At 32.9% G+C, this 26890-nt stretch overlaps 1 protein-coding gene across 1 annotated transcript; it reads left to right on the top strand.

Moving 5' to 3' along the window:
- Window positions 1-18425: 18425 nt before the first annotated feature.
- On the top strand, window positions 18426-26881 carry LOC108916498 (glutaryl-CoA dehydrogenase, mitochondrial). The gene is made up of 9 exons (XM_023455844.1): window positions 18426-18450; window positions 18564-18639; window positions 18715-18744; window positions 19684-19818; window positions 20945-21178; window positions 21715-21844; window positions 23212-23664; window positions 24059-24219; window positions 25544-26881. Exons 1-9 carry the CDS (start codon window positions 18427-18429, stop codon window positions 25603-25605), a joined length of 1305 nt encoding a protein of 434 aa, XP_023311612.1. The 5' UTR covers window position 18426; the 3' UTR covers window positions 25606-26881.
- The last annotated feature ends 9 nt before the right edge of the window (window positions 26882-26890 follow it).

A 26890-nucleotide genomic window follows, 5' to 3' on the forward strand; every position in this document is an offset into this window, starting at 1 on the left:
GCCACTAGTCAGTATTCGGTGAATGAGGCGATTTATTTTGGGAAACAGTGGAAAACCTTTTCTCATTACCATACTTACGGGCATAGTGACAACATTACCGAAACAGTGTACTAAATGTTCGCCATTTTTGGAAATATATCTGCTTTGTGTGTAGTCTACATGTATCTTCGATACACAATAAGCGGAATTCCTTCGAAATGCAACATCGTCCATACATTGCCTCATATTCATACAATTTACCATTTTATCCAGGACATATTGAAATTTTTGCTCCTCAAAGTACCTGTCTGAATTAAGCATGAAGTACGTTTTCAGATTGTTTCTGTAAATATCCTCTTCGGTGTCGTATTTTTCCCTATATCGAGGCTCTGTCAACACGCTGGTTAAAAAGCTGACATATGCTGAATTTAAACAGAAGCTAAAAAAAACTATAGATATAAACAAGAACCGTATTTGGTATGTCCTTGGATGGAAACGCAGTGGAAATCCTAGTGAAATGGAAAACACATACTGAGAGACGTTCTTGTAGTCGTGATATGGGCGCAGCTCTTTCCCGTTTACTCTACTGACAAACCAAATCAAGTTTGTTGTGACTACATATAAGATGATTAAAAGCATCCACGATATGGGATCTACTATGTTTATAAAGTTATAGGAACGAATCAGTACCGGGGTATGCGGTACGCACCATATTAGTCTATCTTGGATATAACTGTGGCTGCAATCAAAGTAGTAAGATCTTGCAAAAGTTTTTACGTAGGAGCTAATCCCAATATCAATTTTGCCATTTTGCAACAGAAGTAAATTTTCAGTAGCAGTTCCATTGAAAAAAATCTCACCACCATGATCTGCCTCGCGGTAAACCAAGTTGAGTTCTAAAATATCGGCAATCATATTTACTAAATTAACTTCTATACCACCTAAAGCGGTCGAATCATTCTGTGTAACTGTTGTGAAAGGTTCAATTCTTGTAAAGCCGACGAGTAAATTGCAATTTTTTATATACTTTGGAACAATATTATTAAATAAATAACGGTTCCTTCGAAATGTACCCATAGAGCAAGAATCTTTTACTATTACTCGTCCTAAGTTCTTGCCACAATTGCCTCTGGCGTAAGGTTTCGAGACATAGGCATCGTATACGCTTATATTCTTGGGGTTTGCGAGTAATACCACCCCATCTAAAAATTCCTCCCAGAGCACCTTGAGAATTCCAGAGGCGACTTGGAATGGATTTTGAAATACAGTTGATGATATTATTAAAAACGTAGAATGTGTATTCCAACTATTCAGAGTTTTCAGCCTCATCAAGTTTTTCGAAATGTCACCATTACTTTTTATGAAGATTATGTAGCTTCTCGAAATCTTCTCCAGAGAATAGTGAGTAACACTAGATGTGGTATATTTGTTCATGTTTGCCGTTAACACAGTCCATCTCATTTCATTTGTCAAGCGCCTTACTACCATTGGACTTGTTACTATCAACGGGATGGCATATTTAGGAAATTCTGATACGGAGGACGCAACGGTAATTGTTTCCTTTGTATAAACGTATTTCTTGCTGATTGCTAGAACACATTCACTTAAAGACATTTTAGAAGCGGGCTCTTCAGGATATTCCACAATGCCCGAACATTTGGAAGGGCCAAAAATTGATGAAACGGTAATAAATAATATTAAGTTCCACATGACTGTAATAGATCAAAGAGGCTTCTAAGTTGGTGGGTGACAAATATTAATTTTCCCTCACCACTTTCCGCAATGTAATTTATTTACAGAAATAAATGACATTAGTTTATATTAGTGTTCCATTAAGAATATTAATACTCTTTGTTCGTTACTACGTATATACGAATGCACAAGACCTGCATATTCTAAGTAATCAATATCATAAAAGAAATAACATTTTTCCAACTGGTTTCGAGAATAGTACATATAGTCCAAGCATTATAGAAAAATGCTTACAGAAATTATTACCTGGACAAAAAAAATATGATCGTATAGAAAATTAAATTTTAAATTGAGTTTCTTGTTCTTTAAACTTTAAAATGGCGAACATGGTTAAAAAAATCGCAAAGTTGCAAAAAACGGTTTTTCTAAAATAACCAAAAATATATAGCACCGATTGAAAAATTTTAAATGAGAAAGTTCTAGGTTTTAAAAAGATCTATCGACTGATTTTTTGTAAGTATCGCTTGCTATGTTACTTTTCGAGATATATCAAAAAAACCCGTTAAAAATCTTCTCTCTTCTCTTCTTCTATAACTCGTTTACATTTACGTTCCCATACTTAAGATTTTGCAAGCGCGAGCCATTTAGACTGCACGTCATGAATTTTCAGAGCGAGAGCGCGCCGCTTCCCCCTACTTCTCCATCCGGTCCAGCTGACGCACTCAGCGCTTGCACGCTTCAGTTTATTACTGAATTACTATTAACCTCCATCAAGCGCATCGCTGTAAAATGTTAATTGCGTCCTCAAAATTTTTTTTAAATAAAAAAATTGGCTCCAGAAGTTCGTAAAAAAAGCAATTTTTTTTTTCAAATTCGTGAAAAAATGTCAGCAGTTTCTTTCTTTAAGTCATGTTCATAAAATAAAAATTAGTTATTTGAAAAAAACATACCCAAAAAAGTGTAACTTTTTCAGTCATTTTTTGATCCTTAAAATTAATAAAATCGTCAACATTTTTAACAGCATGATAATATAACTGTTTACGAAGAAAATAAACCGAAAATCGTCACTGTAGGGCTATCCGCTGAGAAGATCTAGCCAATTTTCGAGAGAGCTTTTTTTTCAAAAAATCGATATATCTCGAAAAATAATTAATATTTTTAAATTTGAACGGTGGACACGAGTACAAAAAATACTCACGACACTTAACGTTAACTACATAAAAGCCAAACTGACTAAAGACGGTATAGCCCTACACCCAAACACACCTAAAGACCACAGACTATTTACAAAGATACTGACAGACAAAGGCGAGGAGTACCACACCTTCACCCTCAGCGAAGAAAAAACGTTGATGATGGTGATACGCGGAATACCTGCGGGTGTTTCGCTAAATGAGGTGCAACTTGACCTCACACGACAAGGCTTCCCCGACGCAATAGTGCACCATATGGCCAACAATCAAAATAAGGAGATACCCCTGGTCTTCGTTCAGGCCCATTCGGAGTAGGAGGAACTTAAAAAGAAATTATATATTATCAACATCATCACCTTTATTGCGCATTTCTACAGTTTAAACTAATACTTAAATTATATTCCACATCTACAATACTAATTTTATTAGTTTTAAGTATCATTAGCTATGTATCAAAAGCTATGATTAGTTTGCAACTATTGACTGGAAAACTAAATGTTGTTTTGTGAAGGAATCTTTTTTATTTCTTTCCATATTTCATCTCGATAACGAATATCAAAGATGCCAAACAATGGCCAAAAATAAGTGCCGCAAAGATGGGGACCAAATTCTCTAATTTCAAAAAGTGGTCATCTTCGCTTATGTCAATATCAGCTACGAAATTGCCAGCTTTCGTTCTTAGATTGTCCCTTTTCCATTTTGCGATGAAGCCTCCACTCACTATTTGGCCTATAAGTTGGTTTATTTTAGAGAACAATGGAAAGCCTTTCCTCATCAACATATTTATAGACAGAGACACAATGTTGCCGAAGCAGTATAGAAGTGGATTGCTGTTTTTTGAGACATAACTGTTATATATGTAGTCTACGTACATTTTGGACACACAAAAAGCTGAATCCCTTTGAAACGCTACGTTATCCATACATTCTCTGTAATTCTCGCATTCTATCATTTTATCCAAAACGTGTTGAAACTGTTTGTCTTGGAAATATCTGCCGCTGTTGGGTACAAAATAAGTTTTCAAGTTATTTTCGTATATATCAGTAGCGGTACTGTACTTTTCTACATACCGAGACCCAGTCAAAACACTTGTTAAGAAGCTTAGGTATGTTGAAGCTAAGTAAAAACTAAAGAAAACCATAAATACAAACATGATCCTTATTTGAAAAGTACTTGGTTGTAAGGGTACTGGAATGCCTAAAAAAATTGAAAATACGTACTGAGAGACGTTCTTATAGTTTCTGTATGGACGTTGCTCTTTCCCATTTACCCTACTGACAAACCAAATCAAGCTTACTGCGATTAGATACAAGCAAATCAACAGTATCCAGGTTGTGAGGTCTAATATGTTTAAAAAGTTCTGAGAATTGACCAACAGTGGCGTGTGTGGTACACACCACATGAGTTTATCCTGTATATAGATATAGCTAGAGTCAAAATAGAAAGACCTTTCAAAAGTTTTAACGTAGGAACCAATGGCAACGTCGATTTTACCTTCTTTCAGCAAGAGCAAATTATCTGTAGCTGTTCCATTAAGAAAAACATTACCACTGTTTTCTTGAAAGTAAAGCAATTTCAGCTCTAAGTAATTGGCAAGAACGTTTATCAAGTTAACTTCTAAACCATCTGTCTGGTAGTACTCATTTATAGCCATTGAATTATTTTTTACGTCCATAACAAAAGGATCCACTTTCGAGTAGCCTATATATAAAGTACAATTACTTAGACGTTTAGGAATATTGTTCATAAATAAATCACGATTTCGTCGGTATGTTCCCATGGTGCAAGAATCTATTACCTCTATTTCTTCCAAATGTTTGCTGCAATTGCCATTGGCATAAGGCTTCGACACGTAAACGTTGATTACGCTTATGTTTTTGGGGTTTGCAAGCAATACCACGCCGTCTAATAGTTCCTCCTCGTGAAGCGTTTGAAGAATTCCGTGAGCAACTTCAGAAGGATTCTGAAAAATCGTGGCTGAAGTTATCAAGAAATAAGAATGAGGATTCCAGGAGCTGAGATTTTTGAGCTTCCTCAAATTCGTTGTAATCTCTCCAACGCTTCTCATAAAAATGATGTAACTCTTAGAAATTTTTTCCAGGGAATAATGATCTGGAGGTGTACTGCACTTGTTCATGTTAGTCGTCAGGACAGTCCACTTTGCCTCGTTTGTTAGAAGCACCAGAACCATTTGATTCGACGTGATCACCGAGGCGATATTTTTTTAATAGTCTGTTATGGACGAAGCAACAGTAATAGTCTCTTTAACATGGACGTACCTTTTGACAGCTGTTAGCACACAGTTGCACAAAGAAATTTTGTAACTAGGTTGCTCTAGTGGTTCTAGTACAGCTTCACACTTTGTGGGATAAATGATTGGTATGATACTTATAATTATCACAACGTTCCACATGGCTGCTGCTACTATGGTACGTTTGTGAGCTCACTGTCATTATAAAATAATAAAGTGATATTTATATCCCCTTTAATTTGTTTACCCTACTTTTCAGAATGCCGACTGGTGTTGATAGATAACAAATTAGAGTTATTACGGCATTTCACTGCGATATCCATCAAGTATTATTTGTAGTTGAAATGACATTAATTGTGCATTGTAGACTGCTCATTAAATTTATTGCTTTACCTCTCATGTTGTCTGATTAAATAAAATTGACCCTAAAAGTTTAACTAAGGACATGTCAGTCGATAAGACGAGTACGAATTTTATATAAATCTGATTTTGTTTCGTGTTCGTATTTTAAGAACGGGGTCACCTGTTTTAAATAAATGTTATAGTTTCTTCAGTAATTATTAGTGAAGGAAAGTCTTTGAAGTGATGAGGATGATGAAGATAACGACGATGACGATGATGATGATTACGATGATGACGACGACAAGAATAATGGTGATGGCCATGGTAAGTATGGTGTTGTAGGCAATGACAATGGTATTTCAAAAACGTGTACAACGCATTGCTGCCAACCATATATCACTAAATATTTCCATTAACGCGTAATTAAAAAAAATGATTTTCTGAACAGGCCTCGTATTGATAAGCAAACTACTTGATTGTTATGAACAAAATATGTTTCCACTACAATACAATTTGCGACGTGGACAAATGATTCTTTTACTTGTTTGTTACCTGCGGTCGTTTTTCCAATTTGGTAAGCAACAAAAATAAAGCTAAAAATACAATAATTTATCCTAACTTATTGAAAGACCTAGTTGACAAAGCACCAGACATAATTGGAAAAATTGTATAATCACGTTTACTTAAGAAATAATGTAGAATAAATAAAAATATATGACAACGCACAGAATAAAAGACATAATTTCTACTTTGTTATAACAAGTATTTAAGCCTTAATTAAATTCAAACAGAGAATGCCCTTAAATACCGAAAACTTTCTAGTTGGTACATTCCGATCATGAAGCTGAAAACTCTTTTTACCGTATATCTATATGTAGTACAATTGCTATGTGCAACACATATAGGTCGATTCCTTTTAAACTCAAATCAAAATCAACTTATAACAAATTACGTGAAAGCTTTAACTGAAAGATTTACAGGTTATATTCCAGTATTTCATATTACCAATGCGACATTATGTTTCGCCGATGAAATTGTGAAAGAAATAAACAATTGCATAGTAGTTAATAGCGACAGGAATACAGTTTTAATAAGAGATAAGGATAAAGGGAGATATATAAACGTTGTTCTTAGGGACGATAATTCCTTTGGGAATTTTCTTGACAATCCATCTCTATCCTTTAAAGACATAGTCATCTTCTTATACTTTGGGAAACAATTTGAAAGAACAAAGTGGGACGGACAAATTAAGTTCGCGTTTGTTGTCGTTATGAACGTTAATTATCCCGTCGTCGATGTTTACAAATTGGATCCTTTTTCAAGAAAACTACAAAGCCTGCAACTTATTAACTCCACTAGTAGTGAAGCTGGAAAGACTCTTCTGGAGCCATTAAAATATAAATGTATGGACAGCTTCTCTGGGCACAAACTTAAAGTAAAATTTGCAAATTTCTACCCTTACGTTTTTAAAACGCAGCGTAAACTCAGAATCGTAGGAGTTCATAAGACGATGTTGGACGTATTAAGTGAAAAACTGAACTTCACCTATGACATCAGTTCAATTGAAAACTACAGTTATTTGCTCAGAACCTCACTGCAAGAAGCTGACGTCGTTATTGGGAGTATAAGGATGACGCCAGAACGTTTAAAAAAATCTCAGATGCTGCACTTGAAGTCAGAACCACTTGTATTAATTTACTTCCACTACGACGCTCTTTGGGAAAGAGTCACCTTAATTTTTTCCGCTTTTCACTACTGGGTATGGATTGCAATTTCACTTACAATGGTAGCACTATCTTTGACGTGGTTTGCTATTTATGGAATGGTTTTCCAAATATACCATTTTACATTCCATTTAGCGTTTCAGGTAACAAATAAATTACTTAATAGGTTTTTTTTTCGTTTTATGATGACTTAATCCAGGAGAACAAGAAAATACCTTCTTAAGGAAGGTTTTTAACAGCAATGTATAAAATTGAAACAATAAAACAATTATAACACAAATAATTGAAATAAACGATATCAATGACTACTTTGCACGCGACAACGAGCTTTCTGAGGTTCAGGGAATCATGGCAGATATTACCATAAATAAATTAAACTCTAGACTCTAAAGTTAAGTAGACCGGATGGTGTAGAAACCCAAGGAGAACTAACTTTTTTGGGGATCTCACTGGATTTTCGACACTTTTACTTCGATCCCGCCCATTTTGGGTTCGAAAGCTTTATCTTATTTGCCGATACAGACCTTTAAGAGCAAAGTGGGAATCTCCTTCTTTATGCCTTAAGGACTTGTCGGTTCGATCCTCCCTATGGAACTCGGGAACGCTCCAGGAATGATTTTACCATCAACATAATAATTACGTAACAAAACTGAATTTACATATAATCCTAACTATACAGCTTTACAGGTGGACTAGTCAATTTTATTTAATATATTTTTGTATAAACCTAGCCCTCTCTCTCTCTTTATCGTTATTTCCTACTTATCAATTTAACAATTCTTGTTTTCTTTTCTGCATGTGCTTCGGGCGTAATTATCAAATATTAATGTTTCCTCTCTCCTAGCGCCCGGTGAACGGAACAGATGCCCACTACATGGCGATAACATTTATTATGGCGATAACATTTATTTTGGTGACAAAAGTTTTTCAGACTCTTTAATACTTATGATCCACTTTCTTCGTCTTTATTTAAGAACATAAAACGGAATGGCATCAGGAAACATAAAACAAAGAATTTCCAGACCCAGATAAGATTTTATTGTTTATTTTTGACTGAGGAACGACCAACTAACGTTTATGCATTTCCTCGTGGAACACCCCGTATATAGCACTAAAAACCCAATATTCATGACACATCTACAAAACTATTACAATCAAAATTCTAAGACTTGGTTCATTCTCGGCGATTTTAATTCAGCTTGTAATTAATTTTAGAATGTTGTAAAAACAATCATGGAGCAACCCTTAAACTGTAAGAGATACCGTAAAGTACACTACATAAATTTCTTTATAATCCTCTTCTGGTGGTTTGCATGTCTACTAATAAACACGGCCTACAAATCGAAATTAACGTCTCTATTGGTTCAACCCCAAGCAAATACCGTCAAAGATCTCAACGCCTTGCTAGAAAAAGGATACAAAATTTGCGTAGATCAAGAAAGACTTTATATGTGGTCAGACGTGTTAAAATCAGTTCATATTTCCGATGAGTAAGTATACATGTTAATCGATATACTTATGTTAAAAAAAAACTGCTTGTTAAGCTATTATATAAAACCTTTCAAAAAATTCAGTCAACTAATTTAAATTTATTTCAACATTTTTAATATTGCTTTTTCAATTACCTGTCATAAAATTTATGGATCTTCAAACATTTCCGAGTGCAGAAACGTATTTTCAAATGCAAAATGTAAATTTTATTGTCCCTAGGTCTATAATAAAGTCTCAGAACTTATATGAGGCATTTCAATACATGAAGAAACATAAATGTGCCATTCTTGGGCCATACAAGGAAGTGTTGCATGAAATACAAACAAAATGCCGAAATGGTAGTAGGATTTTCAAAAATTCCAAAACAATTCCTGTACCTTTGGCCAGTGTGGAACTCGGTTGGTCCTTTCATCCTCGTATGCCATTTGCTGAAGTATTTCAAACAGAAATCGAGAAATTATTGAACGGTAAGTACTTAAATTTCGAATAGTTTGCAATTTTTCTACCCTTAGTCTGGCAAATAGTTCCTTTTTACTACTTGATGATATGCGCTGAAGTAAACTAAGGAAAATTGTTAACAAACTAGATCATATTTCTACTAGAAATTCCACATCACCGTCACTACTTTCTCCTGCTGCTACTCAAAATGAAAACGACTGCTCTCCAAAACGAAAGCTTACGAGACGATTTCTTTTATGTGATTCGCATTCAATATGCCTTCAAGACCAATACAAACAACTGTTTAGCTCATTCAGGTATTCCACAAGGTTGCAGCTTGGGACCGCTACTGTTTTTTTGTTTTATTATTGACCTCCAAATATGACTAAGCATTCTGTATGTCTTCTAATAGCAGACTATTTGAAAATATAAAGAGAAATTCACTGTAATTTGTTACAAGTTGATGGTAATATTGTATTGGAGCAAAGAAAACAAACTTAATTAAACACTTTTTTGTTTTTTTCAAAATTTCTTAAAAAGAGTACTTTTTACATAAGAAACCAAAACCATTATTCGCAAATTGATATATCACATGTTAAATAAATATGATTAAATTTTAGGTGGTTTGGTTGAAAAATGGGAGAGAGATGTCTCATTCAGAAGCACCCTTAAAAGATCAAGAAGGTTTAAAAAATTGTACAATGTTAATAAGAAGAAACCCTGGAATTCGTATTTCCCTCATTTTGCAATATATTTAATTGGGATAATACTGGCTTGTGTTTATTTCACTGGAGAAATTATATATGTCAATATAAAGAAATGTATGTAAATAAATAGGTACCACAAGCACAATTTGAAATATTATTGCTACCTCAAATTAAGCTTGGAAAAAGCTTAAGCGTAGTAACGCGTCGAATTATATAATGTAAATAAAAACTAATGGCTGCATAGTTTATTACAAGAAAAAATCTACAATATGTAGCTTTAAACTACAAATCTAACCAAAGTCTGGTGCAAATCAGAAATGAAAATATCAGTAGTGTTTTAATGGTTCGCAAATCGTGCTTCAATTTTGATTAAGGAGTGTTATCTAGCCCATGTATTGTTCCAATCTCTCTTTATATGAAGATCTTGAAAACCCAACAATATTTGAATACAGCACAGATGACATTAATGGGAATTCTTTTTGACCCCAAAATATTCTCCCAGTCAGTAAAGGACTTAACGTACATTAGTTGTAGTGGTGTGTTGTTTGTCTTTATATGGATGCAGCAAATTAAATGGAATACGTGGTGTTATTGCAATATGAATGATGAATTTCTAACCACTAATCTTCCTACTAATTGTTATGGACTTTAGCTTAACTCTGTGCATATTTTAGCTCAAAAACAAATACTAAAAACGACAAGCCGTACCCTAAAATAATTGCACCGAAGAGAGGCAGCAAGTTCTTCAATTTCAAAAAGTGTCTCTCACTATCTCCTATAACTATGTCAGCCACAAAACTGCCAGCTTTTCCATTTAATATATCTTTTTCCCACTTTGCCATGAATCCAGCTTCAATTATAAGGCTTATGTACTTGTTTATTGTGGAATATAACGGAAAACCTTTCCTCATCAACATATTTATGGTCATGGAGACTACCTTACCGAAGCAATATAACAGTGCATCGTTATCTCTTGTAACGTAACTATTGCGTATGTAATCTGCGTAAAGTTTTGATACACAAAAGGCAGAGTCTCTATCAAATGCCACGTAATCCATACATTTCTTATAATCCTCGCATTCAATCATTTTATCAAGAACGTGCTGAAATTGTTTGTCTTCGAAATATCTACCAGAATTTTGTACAAAATAAGTTTTTAGGTTATTTTCGTATATACTCTTTACAGTGCTATACTTTTCACCATATCGGGAACCAGTTAACACACTAGTTAAGCAACTGAGGTATGCTGAATCCAAATAGAAACTGAAAAGAACTAGAGATATAAATATGATTCGAATTTGTAGTGTTCTTGGTTGGAAGCGTACAGAAAATCCCAAAAAAATGGAAAAAACGTACTGGGAAACATTCTCGTAGACGTTGTACGAACGTAGTTCTTCCTCACTCATCCTACTGAAAACCCAGAGCAAAATTGTCGTGACTATATAGAGGAGGATCAACAAAATCCACAACGGAGTATCTAATATATTAAAAAAATGCTTAGAGGTAATCAATACTGGTACATGGGGCACGCACCACGTTAAACTGTCTTGAATATAAATATGGCTGCAATCCAAATAGTAAGACCTTACTAAAGTTCTAACATAGTAACCAATAGCCAAATCAATTTTGCCTTCTTTCAATGGTAGCAAATTGCCAGTAGCAGTTCCATTGAAAAAAATTCTGCCAGTGCGACCTTGATAGTAAACCAGCTTCAATTCTAAATAGTTGGCTATAACGTTCAACAAGTTAATTTCTATTCCTCGATTTACATGATAATCCTTTCCAGGAATCGAATTGTTTTCTATGGCCATAACGAAAGGGTCTACTTTTACAAAGCCTACCGATAACGAGCAGTTGGTTAGGCGTTTAGGAATGTTATTCTTAAATAAATTAAGGTTTTTTCGGAATAACCCCATAGAGCAAGAATCTATTTTATCTACATGACCAAAGTTCTTCCCACAATTGCCATTTACATACGGTCTAGATACGTAAGCATCAAACACAGTTTTGTTTTCTGGTTGTGCAAGTAGAACCACGCTGTTAAGAAGTTCCTCTTCCCACAGTGACTGAAGAATTTCAGAGGCAACCTCAAATGGATCGTGAAAGACAGTGGTTGATATGATAAAAAAATTGGAATGGGGATTCCATGAGTGTAATGTCTTCAGCTTCTTCAAGTTTATAGAAGCTTCCTCGGGGGTTCTTATAAAGATAACGTAGCTTCTACAATTTTTTTCAAAGGAATAGTCGGTTGCATGTTTCATGAAATTTCCCATATTCACCGTCAATACTGTCCACTTCGTTTCGTTGAACAGAAGCGATAATACCATATGATTCGATGGAATTACTGTAGTAATGTTTCTATAGTGGTCTGTTATGGACGAAGCAATGATAATAGTTTCTTTTGTATCAACGTACCTCCTGCTTGCTACTAGAATACACTCACATAACGAAATCTTATGAAAGGGGACCTTGAATGGTTCCAAAATCGCTTTGCATTCTAGAATATTAAGAACCAATACCGCGCAAATATTTATGACATTCATTGCAGAGCCACTGCAATGTAAGGTAAATTTAAATACATCAACGTCGCTATAAAACACTTAAATGCTATGTATTCATTTTCATATGTTTGCTTACTATTTATATAATAATGCTAGCCACTGTCGATGGAAAGATAACAAATTGGAGTTATTACAATATTTCACTCTGATATCCATCAACCTTTGTTTGTAATAGACAACATTAACCGCTTACTGTGGTCTGCCCATAAATTTATTGCTTTATTTCATTCATTACTAATTGATGATATGAAATTATAACACAATATTTTACTAAAGGTTCTCAAAATGTTATTGTGGCTAATAATCAACATAGAGGGAGAAATATATGTATACCAGGTGTATGAGTTGTATTGTTCCAATGGCACATCTCGAATACTTAAAAAACCATAAATTTGACATCTGGGGCATCTGATATACACCTAAACTTCTTTAAATTGAGCCTAATATTAAAATTCTGTCAGTTCCGGTTCAGCAGGAAACGACCGGAACTTCAAGTATCTAAATGCTTTATTTGAGGCTGTGCAACATTTTGAATATTCGAAAAATTTATTTCAAACAATTATTTTGCAAAAACTATCGAACTGATTTTAATATAAATTTGGTGTATTGTTTTATTATACTTACTCTAAAGTTTTTTTTTACCAAAATTAGAATGCCCTCGGAATTAAAATATTTTTAAAAAATTATCCAAGAAACTTAATTATTTTGCCTTTTTTTCATCAATTATTCCTATTTTGCAACATCGGTAATAAAGTTAAACATTTTTTACTTACAGTATATTGTGCAAAAATTCAATTCTAAAACTTTTTTCAATATTTTTCCAAAATGCATAGGTTCCAAAATAAAAGTAAAAAATTATTTTTTTTAATTTTTTAAACATTTTTGCAATTTTGAAAATGTTCCGGATCTCGCCCAGATCTACGGATCTACACTTTTATTATGTGTCGTACTGAAGGTAATCCAAAAAAAAATTGCTTGCCCATTCTCACATCCACTTCAAAACAGATCCGCCCTGGTCTATTATAGAAAATTATGAAAAGCATGTGCATTATTTTGGATTTAAATTTCAAAGAAACAAAGATACACTTTCCAAAATTTGTATTTTCAAGATCTGTTACACTGTTGTATACAGGATGTAATTAGTCGAAAAGTAGAATGAGATTTAAAACTAGCTATTACTAGGTTTTACTGGGGTCTGTACCCCACAGAGCTTAGTCCGAGAACAAGGACAAGTCAAAGATTTCTAGCTAAGGCTGAGGAAGTGAACACAGCTAATAATAGACGAGTATTTTCGGAAGGACTAAAAATTACTGCAAATATATATATTCTTACAGAAAATCTACTACTAAATTCACTCAACTAACATTATTTAACTAATAGTAGCAGTATTTTTCTTGAGTAAACTTCTCGCATTAACCTCACAGCTTATTTCCTTCCACGTCTCAACTCAATGGCAAATATTAGAATTGTCAAACAATGACCTATAATAAGTGTTACGAAAACCGGCATCAAATCCTTCAATTTCATAAAGCGACCATCGTTTTCATTTATATCGATATCAGCGACAACATTTCCAGCTTTTGTTCTTAGGACATCCCTTTTCCACTTTACCATAAGGCCACCACTCACAATTTGATTAATGATGCCGTTTATTTTAGAGAACAATGGAAAGCCTTTTCTCATTAGAAAATTTTGTTCCAGGGATACGATATTCCCAAAACAGTGTAACAACTGATTATAATTTTTGGAGATATAGCTGTTGTAAATATAGTTTACGTACATTTCGGGCACGCAAAAAGCTGTGTCTCTACGAAATACAACGTTATCCATGCATTCACCATATTTTTTACATACAATCATTTTATCTAACACGTATTTGTATCTTTCATCTTGGAAATATCTAGCAGAATTAAGTATAAAGTAGGTTTTCAAATTATTCCTGTATATATCCTCCATGGTACCGTATTTTTCCTTAAACCGGGAACCAGCTAGGACACTAGTTAGAAAGCTCAGGTATGCTGAATTTAAAAAGAAACTGAAATAAACAATCAGTATAAATACGACCCTTATTTGAAATGTTCTTGGTTGGAGTACAGGAAAGCCCAAGAAAATGGAAAGAACGTATTGAGAAACGTTTTTGTAGTCTTGATATTGGTCTAATTCATTCTTCTTTACTCCGCTGACAAGCCAAAATATGTTTATTGTAACAAGATATAGCACAACCAAAAGCAGCCACGATGTAAGGTCTAAGATGCTCAAAAAATTTTGAGAGTTAATCAATACTGGGGTATGTGGTACACACCACACGAGTTTGTCTTGGATATAAGTGTTGCTACATTCAAAGTAATAGGCCCTTTCATAAGTTTTCACGTAGGAACCAACCGCTATATCAATTTTACCTTCTCTCAGCAGAAGCAAATTATCAGTAGCGGTTCCGTTGAGAAAAATTTCACCAACGCTTGATTCATAGTAAACCAACTCGAGATCTAAGTACTTCGCAATCACATTTAACAAGTTAATTTCTAAACCATACGTGTGGTGGTATTCTTCCCTGGCACCTGAATTATTTCTTACAATCATAATGAATGGGTCCACTTTTACAAAGCCCACTGATAGCGTGCAGTTTAAACGTTTAGGAATGTTATTCTTAAAGAAGTCATTGTTTTTTTGGTACACACCCATGGTACAGGAATCGATTTCTTCTATTTCGTTTACGTTCCTGAAACAGTTACCTTTTCTATAAGGTTTCGACACATACGCATCGTATATATTTCCGTTTTTAGAACTTGCAAGTAATACCACTGTATTTAGTAGTTGTTCTTCCCACAGGGTTTGAAGAATTCCATTGGCAACTTGAGCAGGGTTGTGAAACTTTATAGATGATATTACAAAAAATTTGGAATGCGGGTTCCAAAAATTCAGTGACTTTAACTTCTTTAAATGTGCTGAAATTTCCCCAATGCTTCTTATGATGATTATGTAGCATCTCGAAATTTTTTCCAGGGAATAGTGAGATATGGGTTCCTTGTATTTTATCATATTCGTTGTCAGTATAGTCCACTTCGTGTTATTTACTAGCCGCCACAATAACATTTGATTAATTGGAATTACAGAGTTGACATTTTTAGAAAAATCCGTTATAGCCGAAGCAACCGTAATAGTTTCTTTCGTTTCGACATACCTTTTGATGGCCGTGGAAACACATTCACATAAAGATATTTTAAAATTATTTATCTCTAGTGGTTCCAGTTTCGAAGCACATCTTGAAAGACATAAAGTTGATACAATAAGTATAGTCATCCGCATGATTTCCAGCAATAATCTAAAACAACTGCTAAAATGTTATTATAAAACGGCGCAGTCGTTTTAATGTTTACTCCTGTTCATAATGTCAGTTGTTGTCGATGGCAAGATAACGTATTTTAGTTCTTCCAGTACTTTAATCAGATATCCGTCAAACATTACTTGTATTGTACGTTTGTGTATTGCATATCTACTACTGTTCGAATTCACTGCTTTACTTCATTGGTTGTTACATGACTACGGGTAGAAAATAAACCTTTTAAAGCTACTCATAAATCTGAATGTCATTCAGCGCGAAGCATATTAATCAGAATTTTATTTGTATTATTACATTCCGTCGCCTTTGTCGATATCAGATTTAGAAAAAACATTTAAGATATGTAAGTACTGGAAAATAACAATTGACTGTTAAATGAACAAGAAAAAGATACCTATAAACTATTTTATATTCAATATTGTATTGCACGTAAATAAAAAATTTAAATCTCAAACGAACATATTTATTCTTTCATAATTAATAATTGTTAAAGCGATAAACACTACACAACAGCTCATGATATTACGCAAATGCATATGGATAAACAACCAATTTATAAATAGAATCATAAACAAGTATAGAAGGTAACTGCAGGTCTGTAATAACGTAATATTTACCAACAGTATGAATTAAAAATTAGAATTTCGTACTTGGGATTTGGGTCCTTGGAATAACGAGCAGAGCTTTCGAGAACAAGTTTATTACGTGCTTGATACAGACTGGCGCACGTGAAGCACACAGTTGGTTTTATAACTGCGATGTGCTTCCGTTGCATTTTTTTTTGATAAAATAATACAAAAGCTACGTTACTTATACTACGTGATAAAACATAATGGGAAGCAAAAATAGAAAAAGCATGAGATATTAAATCAATCACATGATTTTAGTCTTCAAAATCTAACTGTAATGTTGATTTACTTTGGTCCCCTTTTCAATTTTGCGATACCAAAATCAATCAGTATCACGAAGGTAATTCCAATTTTTTGTAATCCTGTTTTTTATTTTCAGTAGAGGTGGCAGTAGTCAAATCAGTGGGTCACTTTCAAATGGACGCTCCCAATCAAAAACAGTCAGTGAAAACACTGACAGCACACAATATTTTTAAAATGTTTTTTAAATGATTTAAAAAATGTTTACGATATTTTGAATGTTACTATGTGAGCAAAATATCTCATTTCATGTAAAAAATAATATTTAAAAAATGTACAAAAAAAGTATTTTATAAATTAATTAATTTATAAAAATTAATTAATCTAGATAAATAGATCAAAGAACAGAACCTACTTGTTTATACAGGGTGTCTCACGGTGACAGTCCATTAGAATTATTTCAGAGACTACTTCGATTTGAATTTTGAAAATTTGGGATAAAATAAGCAAGTTGATGCCGACTTCCGGTATAATCGGAAGTGGTACGTGGACGCCATTAATTTAGTTGAGAAGGGCATGCCCGACAACGCGGTACTTATCCTGACCATAAATTCAGTTGTCAACAAATGGCCTAGCAGTGCAGTGCAGCAATGCGGAATTTGGTGTGAATCAAGTAATTTTAATTTATTATAGGCACCTTCTATTAGTCATTAATATTGTAACTGCTTAAGGGCGAATGAAGAGGGATATTTTGTTTACTAACATTATTACAACATGGCATTTTGAAACGGAACAAAACGAAATTTACCATCAATATAATGTATTGTTTGAAGACAAATAATTAAAATATGTTGTAGGTCAAATGAACATTACAATAAAAATTTTCTACACATTATAAACAAATTACTATAATTTTTTACCTGTAACAGAAAACTATGAAACTCATTAAATTTTATTGCTAGGCGTTTTTATACATATTCAACTGATTTCGGAAAGACTATACCAGCATTATTTTAGGGTTTATAGAATACTCTGCCATTTTAATCAAAGATAAGTAAAGGTTTGATGGTAGGTCTTACAAGTTATACTTATGTAAGCAATAAAATGCGCCAAACCGTCGATATATTTTTCAAAAGTAGGCCTGAATCGAATATCAAATTTATTCAAAGTAAATGTTGCAAAATAATTTCTTATACCTAATTTGGTTTACTGAGAATATAATCGCATTTATCTATATTTGTATCTACAATAAACAATTAATTTGGAAATTGACATTATTTATAAATATTCGTCCTTAAATGCCCCTAAAAAAAATTGAAATATTAAAAACGAAGGACTTTTTGGTTTGTGAAAAAGAACTGGACGCTAAAGTTAAATATTGCCATAATACCCCCATACCCTCTTTTTTGTATTTAAATGTATCAATATTAGAAATATTACAAATTTACATGATTTTTATTTAAAAACTTTGCCGAAAATAGAATTATCTTTTATTGAGGAATTTGGGTGTATGAATGAAATAAATTTTGATTCAACCAGCATATAAATATGTATCTCATATAAATTTAAATAACTTTTCGTCTAATTTAATCCAAATTAGTTTCGAATATTGTTGGTAATTTACTCCAAAATTAATGCAATTAGAAATCGTAAATATTCTTAATACCGCCCTGGTTTTAGCCACTTCTCCACGATCTCAAATAATCTTATCTTAAAGTAAATGGTCAAAAATCATAGATACTGTAGATGTACATGATTGTTATCAAAATACATGTTATAATTTGCTCGTAAGTATACAAATTACATAAGTATTAGGTAATTCGTTCAATAAATTTCAATATGTCGATTGATAATCAACCAGAGGTTAATATCGACGTAATCCAGAGTTTATATTATTGAACTGTAACCGTAGTAATAGATAAATCTATACGAAATTGTTATATATTCAAAATATATATTTAGTGTTTCTTTTGCAGATTGCAAGGATGGCCCTGAATAATGCGAAATCTGTGATATTTGGAATAACAAAGAATAATAAAAATGGCTTTAAATGTATCCTTCTTATAAGAAGTTCTATAGAACAAAGTATATTAAATTTTTAGTGTAGATCCTTAATGATAAATTTAGGTTTATTTTCGGCGAAGAAATCTGACCGCGGTAAGTTTAAGGTAATTATATACATAACCTAGAATTATTATCTACAGAACAGGGTCGTAGCAAGGAGTTAGGGTTGCCTGAACCCGAAAATGAAAAATGTTTAAAAATTTGACAACATAAACTAGGTTTATTTACGCAGCCTGTCTAAATAAATAAATATTCAATCTTGAACCCTGTGTATTTGTTAAATTCATAAAGAAACATTAATTTCGAAATTAATGATAAACTCAAATTTTAATTAAATATAATTTATGTCCCTTTATTTGGTAAAATAGCTTACTTTGTTAGTAAATCAGCGTATCTGCATATTACTTGCTGTTTTTACTTTGAATTTCTTAAATTAATATTTTTAAAAAATGCTTAGAGTAATCGCATTAAATTTAAATTTCAATATACAGTGTTAAAAAAAGTACGACAACCGAGTTCAACGTTCGTTGTCGTATCAAGTCTTATAAAAATAGCCGAAATGTATAGGCTCTCCATTTTCCTGGCCATTGCCACTCTTGTAATTATAGAATGCCCGGACCACCTCTATTCGACGCAGAAAGGTCCAACCTACACAACGACACCATAATCACACCGATCGGAGCTCCCCTGCGCCCAGCGGTGACGGCCGAACATTTGTTACAATAAAAGTTTATATACTCACATATATTTTTCGAACATCTAATAACAGTAAAAGATCGTTTTCGTACACTCAGTTTTAAGGTCTTATATATTGAATATGTTGACTACCTAGAGAGTGAATTAAAAAAGTTTTGGCGTTAAAAAATTAAACAAATGGATAAAGAACATGATAACAAAAGGTCTATTTAATGCAGTGATTCAACTAAGAAGCGATATGGTTTTAGATAATCACAATGCACAAAGTGCAGCATCAAGATATAATAGGATTCTCACTTGTATTTGTGATTGACAAGTACATTTCTTTACTTTCAGTTGCATTTAACTGGCAGGATCCGTTGAACTTGGAATCTCAGTTAAAAGAGGAAGAAAAATTAATTAGAGACCAATTTAGAGGATACTGCCAGCAGAAACTCCTTCCAAGAGTAATCGAAGCAAATCGAAATGAAGGTAAATATTTTAAAGTTGACTTATGTAAATAGTTCAGGGGAATATCATATTTTCTAGTCTTTATGTCACGTATGTGTATAAATATTTCACCAAAGATTATTTATCGATTTAGTAAAACATAAGCGCAAATAAGTAATTACATATGCTATGTAATTTCCTATACCTACATATTTTTCTAGTGTTCCATAAGGAAATTATGACGGAAGTGGGCCAATTAGGAATTCTTGGATGCACGATAAAGGAATACGGCTGTTCTGGAGTATCAAATGTTGCATATGGATTGCTTACTAGAGAAGTTGAACGAATCGACAGTGCTTACAGATCAGCTATTAGCGTACAGTCTTNAGGCTCTCCATTTTCCTGGCCATTGCCACTCTTGTAATTATAGAATGCCCGGACCACCTCTATTCGACGCAGAAAGGTCCAACCTACACAACGACACCATAATCACACCGATCGGAGCTCCCCTGCGCCCAGCGGTGACGGCCGAACATTTGTTACAATAAAAGTTTATATACTCACATATATTTTTCGAACATCTAATAACAGTAAAAGATCGTTTTCGTACACTCAGTTTTAAGGTCTTATATATTGAATATGTTGACTACCTAGAGAGTGAATTAAAAAAGTTTTGGCGTTAAAAAATTAAACAAATGGATAAAGAACATGATAACAAAAGGTCTATTTAATGCAGTGATTCAACTAAGAAGCGATATGGTTTTAGATAATCACAATGCACAAAGTGCAGCATCAAGATATAATAGGATTCTCACTTGTATTTGTGATTGACAAGTACATTTCTTTACTTTCAGTTGCATTTAACTGGCAGGATCCGTTGAACTTGGAATCTCAGTTAAAAGAGGAAGAAAAATTAATTAGAGACCAATTTAGAGGATACTGCCAGCAGAAACTCCTTCCAAGAGTAATCGAAGCAAATCGAAATGAAGGTAAATATTTTAAAGTTGACTTATGTAAATAGTTCAGGGGAATATCATATTTTCTAGTCTTTATGTCACGTATGTGTATAAATATTTCACCAAAGATTATTTATCGATTTAGTAAAACATAAGCGCAAATAAGTAATTACATATGCTATGTAATTTCCTATACCTACATATTTTTCTAGTGTTCCATAAGGAAATTATGACGGAAGTGGGCCAATTAGGAATTCTTGGATGCACGATAAAGGAATACGGCTGTTCTGGAGTATCAAATGTTGCATATGGATTGCTTACTAGAGAAGTTGAACGAATCGACAGTGCTTACAGATCAGCTATTAGCGTACAGTCTTCTTTAGCCATGGGAGCCATATATAAATATGGAAGCCCTGAACAAAAGCAGCAATATCTCCCTCTTTTAGGTAAGTAACAAATTTATATGTAAATATATACTGGCTGATGAACTCATGATGAACGTTAGCAAGTTTTTAAAAACACAGCTCTAGAGAACCATGTAAATTCAAAACCACATGTTAATAGGTAACGTAAACCAAATATACACCATTTTCTAATAGAACATGCTTAATCTTGCTGATGTAAATGGTAAAAATGTGTACGCTTTATGTTTTCCTAAAGTTCTTTTCATTCAAAAGATAGGAGAGAATAAACTGATACCTTTTCGTTAACTTTTTGTCACCATTAGGGAAAAATCTAGCTGCATTTTTGGACAACTGTGTGTTCATAACAATGGGTAACAAACAGGCCTTATTGTCAGTGAAAGGTTTGGTATGTATCGGTAAAAATGTTTACCGGTCTAGCCCATTAAGAACATTTTTACCAAGATAGGGTGATTACTGTTAAACAGTATTTACGGTTCAAGATATCATAAAAGAACTTACCTTGCTTTCCTAGATAACTTGCTATCCCACCTAATTTATTTAGAAAAACAATTTTTTAGCGAAGGGGCAAATTATTGGATGTTTCGGCTTAACAGAACCTAACCATGGCAGTGATCCTAGCTCTATGGAAACACGGGCAAAATATGATGCGTCTTCTAAGACCTATGTCCTAAATGGTAATAAGACATGGTAAGTAAAAATGTTTATCACTCACAAGAGCACATTCTGGAGGTATAACAAAGAATATATGTTATTACTGGCAAAAAAAAATTGTAGAATTTATCAATGCTTTATTAATACAGTAGTGAAAGTTACTCTAGTGTGCTTTGTTTATACATTTGTTTACTTATTTGTTTCATGATGCTTCTAGAATGTTCCATTTATTCCTAGGTATAATGTTCTTTCTTAGAAGCCTATGAAAATTTCCGGAAATAACAAAAATTTAAACGACCGCGCCAATGCGCCGAAAGAGTTTTAAGGTTAAGTTAAAACTTTAAGGGTTTTTTGGCGAGAAAACCGCTAACCCGGTTAACTATAGTTTGTTGAGGTTTGACGTTTTGGCGAGAAATGTAGTTAACCCGGTTTGGCAGAGTTTGCCTAACCATCAAACCGGACTTGTGGGTTGGTTTGGATATTAAGTTAATATTTCTATCTTTGTTTATTTATTTTCTGTTTCGTACCATCGTACCTAGTCACTACTTCGTTTTTTTAGAGGTTTGGATAGGTATAAGTTGTAAATAAAAAAAATTGATAATGGATTAACTTTGCAAAAAATACAAAGTAAATATTTAAAATTGATAATAAAAAAATAGTAATCGAGGATCCAAATAACTTTAATCGTAGATATGCATATTCTATATTGTACTGTATAGATCTTTATTAACTTCCTTTTTGACGATACATTTACGTGGGAATAGATATTTGTGAAAAGGTAAACCCATTTTGATTTAATAACCATCTATACATTAACGTTATTTCATGGATGTGCATTTCAGATTAGGAATAACAATTATAGTATNTGGAACAATCGAAACATCTGCGCACTCGCTCGAGTAGTGCAGGTATTAGTAACGCTGTGGCCACTGTCATTCGTATCCGAATAATCGAATGATTCTATATGACCACTCGAGATATCTCGAGAGATTTTCATAATCGATATAATCGATAATTTTCATTCGAGTAGTCCCATCACTAGTTTTAAGGTTAAGTTAAAACTTTGTTATTGTGAAATTCAAAGTTCAAAGTTGAAACAAAGTTTGTATTGATTTCATTTTTATATGTGATTGCTTGTATTTATACAGGGTGTACCGAAATGAACCTGCAATATCTTACCTGTGCATTTTATGATTCAAAATAAGAGAAAATGTACTAAATTCGATATTCATAATCATAATTTCTAAATTTTTGTGAGGGTGTCCCAAACTGTGAAAATTGAACTTAATTTTTGACTTTAACTTTTTCGAGTGATATTATCCATTGTTTGATCTATAAACTTTTTCTGTAGTTGACAATTTTCTAAGAACTTAATATAAAATGATACCAAAATGACATTTTAGGATAACCAGCTCACCGATAGCAGATGTTCTTATAATATGGGCAAAATGTGATGATTCAAAGGTTAGAGGTTTCATAATTAACAGGAAAGAGCACGGAAAGGGTCTAGAAACCCCAGTAATAAAAGGGAAATTTTCTTTAAGAGCTTCCCCCACAGGTATGATCTTAATGGATAATGTTAAAGTACCAGAAGATCATCTGTTGCCTAACGCGGAAGGACTCAAGGGACCCTTTCAGTGTCTGAATGACGCAAGGTATGGGATAGCTTGGGGGTCACTAGGTGCTGCTGAAAGTTGTTTAGAGATATCGAGGAACTATACTTTGGAAAGAATGCAGTTTAAGAAACCACTCGCAGCAAATCAACTGATTCAGAAAAAGTTGGCTGATATGATCACTGAAATTTCATTAGGATTACTTGGGTGTTTGCAAGTTGGAAGGCTAAAAGACGAAAATTTGTAAGTGCCTACTATATTTTTTTTATATCTTGCAATGGCACAAAAAGATTATCTTTAGCCAATATCATGAAGTCTGAAGTACCAACAAATAAATAGTGAGGTTAAGTTATTTGTTCGCATGTTTACTTCAATGTGTTTTTACGAAGAGCAGTACTTGAACTGGCAAAATAGGATTGCAATTTCCATGTTATCTAATTAAAAAAATTACAATTCGTAACAAGAAAATGTATTCATTTGCTGTTTAATTTTATGACATAAATTATTTATACGTCATACATGTATTTACTTTTCAAATGTTTTTAAGTGTCTGTAAATGGATTTTCTGCTGTGTGAATAGAAAATAATTAGTTCATTCATTAATAAAACTTAAAAAAAAAACTAAAACTACTTTTAGGCACACACCAGAAATGATTTCACTACTAAAGAGAAACAACTGTGGAAAAGCTTTAGAAATAGCACGAAACGCAAGGGATATGTTGGGAGGGAATGGCATTCAGGATGAATATCATGTTATCAGACATGTTATGAATTTAGAATCCGTTAATACTTATGAAGGTAATAGTCATTTGTACAGCACCAGTTTCAATATTTTCAGAGGTTTGTCATATCTGCTGAAGAGATAGGGAAAAAGTAGGAAACCGCATCCCATCTTGATGTTATTTAAAGGCATATTTCATCTTTGGTCGTTGGCAATCGCATTTTTGTAAACATGTTTTATATTAATTTTTTTTGCTTTTATTTATTTATTTTTTAATGGGACGCCCTACTCATATTTTTCTATTTTTCATACATGATATTTATTCAGACTATTTTTGAAATTATAAATGCCAAAATTGTTTTTTTATAAATCAATAATTATTTTATCGTTTAAAAAAACAAAATCGCGGCATTGTATTATCGAACAATTGAGCTACAAAAACAAAATAATTTATAATGTATGTTTTTTTTTGTATAAATGTCATACATGTCACATTCTATGTAAAAATTAAAACCTCTACAAAAATAAAAAAATTGCAAATAGAAAATTATTCGGTATTACAAAAAAACAGTCAAAAATAAAAAATGACCTATATTTTATCAAATTGAGATGTGATGTAGTTTTCGAAATGTAATTTTGCAATTTTTCTCAAAAAATCCAAATTAGAATACCTTAGTTATTTTCTGCCCATCTCATAAGAAGATATGAGCAGCCCTAGCAGCAAGTGTTGAAACTGATCCACTCTACTTAAAAAAATAAGATTTAAGGAGGTTTATCGGGTACGTCTAAGGTCAAATGAGAGTTTCTGTAGATTCGCTAGTGACTAAAGTAGTAAGCCTTTAGATTTGGCAACGTTGCACTTGGCTGGCGCGCTCTGTTTGGCGTTCGCTCACTAGCGTTCGATCATTCTGTTTGTTTGGATGCCTAAGCTGGAAATATACATCATATGTCACACCTGCGAATTTCAAATAATACGCTACGTCGAGAACCGCTATCACGCATAATGGAGGTTAAGTTAGTCAGCGACAACAGTTTGAAGGAGAATTATTATAAATTATGTATCTTACTGATGAGGTACTTCATCGATTTCTAGGAGCTATCATACGGTTCCTTAGATATCAGATTCCTATTTATACAAGTTGCTGTGGAAACTGTTCATTAATTGTTGCGCATTCTAAGTGGAAAGACCAAAAAAAATCTGCATTCTCATAAGACTGTACTAAATCGTAAAAAATTATTTTATTAATATCTCGTCTCTTAGGTATCTAAACTAGTCATAATTTTTTTTTGAGGATTTTCTTCATATTAATAAGCTTATGTTAATTTTTTTATTAATATTTGTTTGTCATTTCCATATCAGATAAACCTCCTTAAATGTAATTTTATGAAAATTTGTTTCAGGTACCCATGATATTCATGCTCTAACATTAGGAAGGGCTATAACTGGAATTGCTGCATTTTAATTATTAAAAAGTATAATTGATTTTTAAACATGTATATTTTTTATAACTGCAATAACAAAAAAAATGTAATGTATTTGAGATACAAATATATTTTCAATATATAGTGGCAATCGAAATAGTTTTTTAACTTCCCTGTAACATTCAAAATACTGCTACACGCAGAACTTAAAAAAAAATCATTTACTTTTATAAAAATGTGATATAATAAACATTAGAAATAAAGCAATGCATTATTCCATATTAATATTTTGGTAGTATAATTAATAGTAATTATACAGGGCGAGGGCGTTCAAATTAGCCAGCATCTTACCAGGGCATTCTATAATTAAAAATAATACAAAATCTATGTGAATCTAGGAGGCTAGTCTCAAAAGTTGAAGTCTGAAAGTTGCTCTTTTTTTCTAGATATCTTCAAAACCATTCTAGATAAAAAATTGAAATTGGAAATTGAACATTACTATTAGGATTTGAGTCTAGCAAGGGGAAAATAATTTTTATATTTTACTCAGAGGCGTCTCAAGTTGGGGAATTTTTTATGCAAGGACATTCACACTTTTTCACCCAAAAGTTTTAAATTTTTTATTAATTTTTCATTATATTTAGAAATTTTGTGTGAAAATTTATTGAATTTGATGATAACAGTGTTGTATAAAATAGGTTTGATATTAGTGCCATTATTCTAATATTTCTAAAATTTAGAATAATAGCTACTTACAAAACTAAAGTTAAGGAAAACCAGTAAAATAGGATTACTAGAAGACAACATTTGACGAGACGTACCTAACTAAATTGTTTTTCATTCTCCAATTACAAAATAAAAAAAGATATTGTCTATTTCCCTAAACAGTCAGTACAGTGAAAATTGCTTGTAACGACATTGCTTTATGTGACATATTGGATATAACGACGGAATCTGGAAGTCCCGATTTAATCCTATAGAAATACTGTATTCAAAAAAAACATCACTTACTTCAACACCGTTTACAACGACATTTCGGATTTAGCGATGCGTTTTTATATACATTTACCATTGAATCTGTCGGTTATAACGACCAATACGGCTTTAAAACAAATGCACCGCTCTTCCGCCCGCCCCGCCGGCATCCACACTTTTGACACCAGTTTGGGACAAATTATGACTTATCTATGCATACAGTTATTTTATATGTATTAATTACTACTTTCTATCACGATGTCGAAGAGAAAAGTGTTTCATAAAGAAGAAAAATCACATACAAAGTGTTTGTAAATAAGTTCGAAATATTTTATCGGGTGGTTGCCGAAG

This window comes from Anoplophora glabripennis, unplaced genomic scaffold (assembly GCF_000390285.2).
Source record: "Anoplophora glabripennis isolate ALB-LARVAE unplaced genomic scaffold, Agla_2.0 scaffold1, whole genome shotgun sequence".
Classification (NCBI taxonomy): Eukaryota; Metazoa; Arthropoda; class Insecta; order Coleoptera; family Cerambycidae; genus Anoplophora; species Anoplophora glabripennis.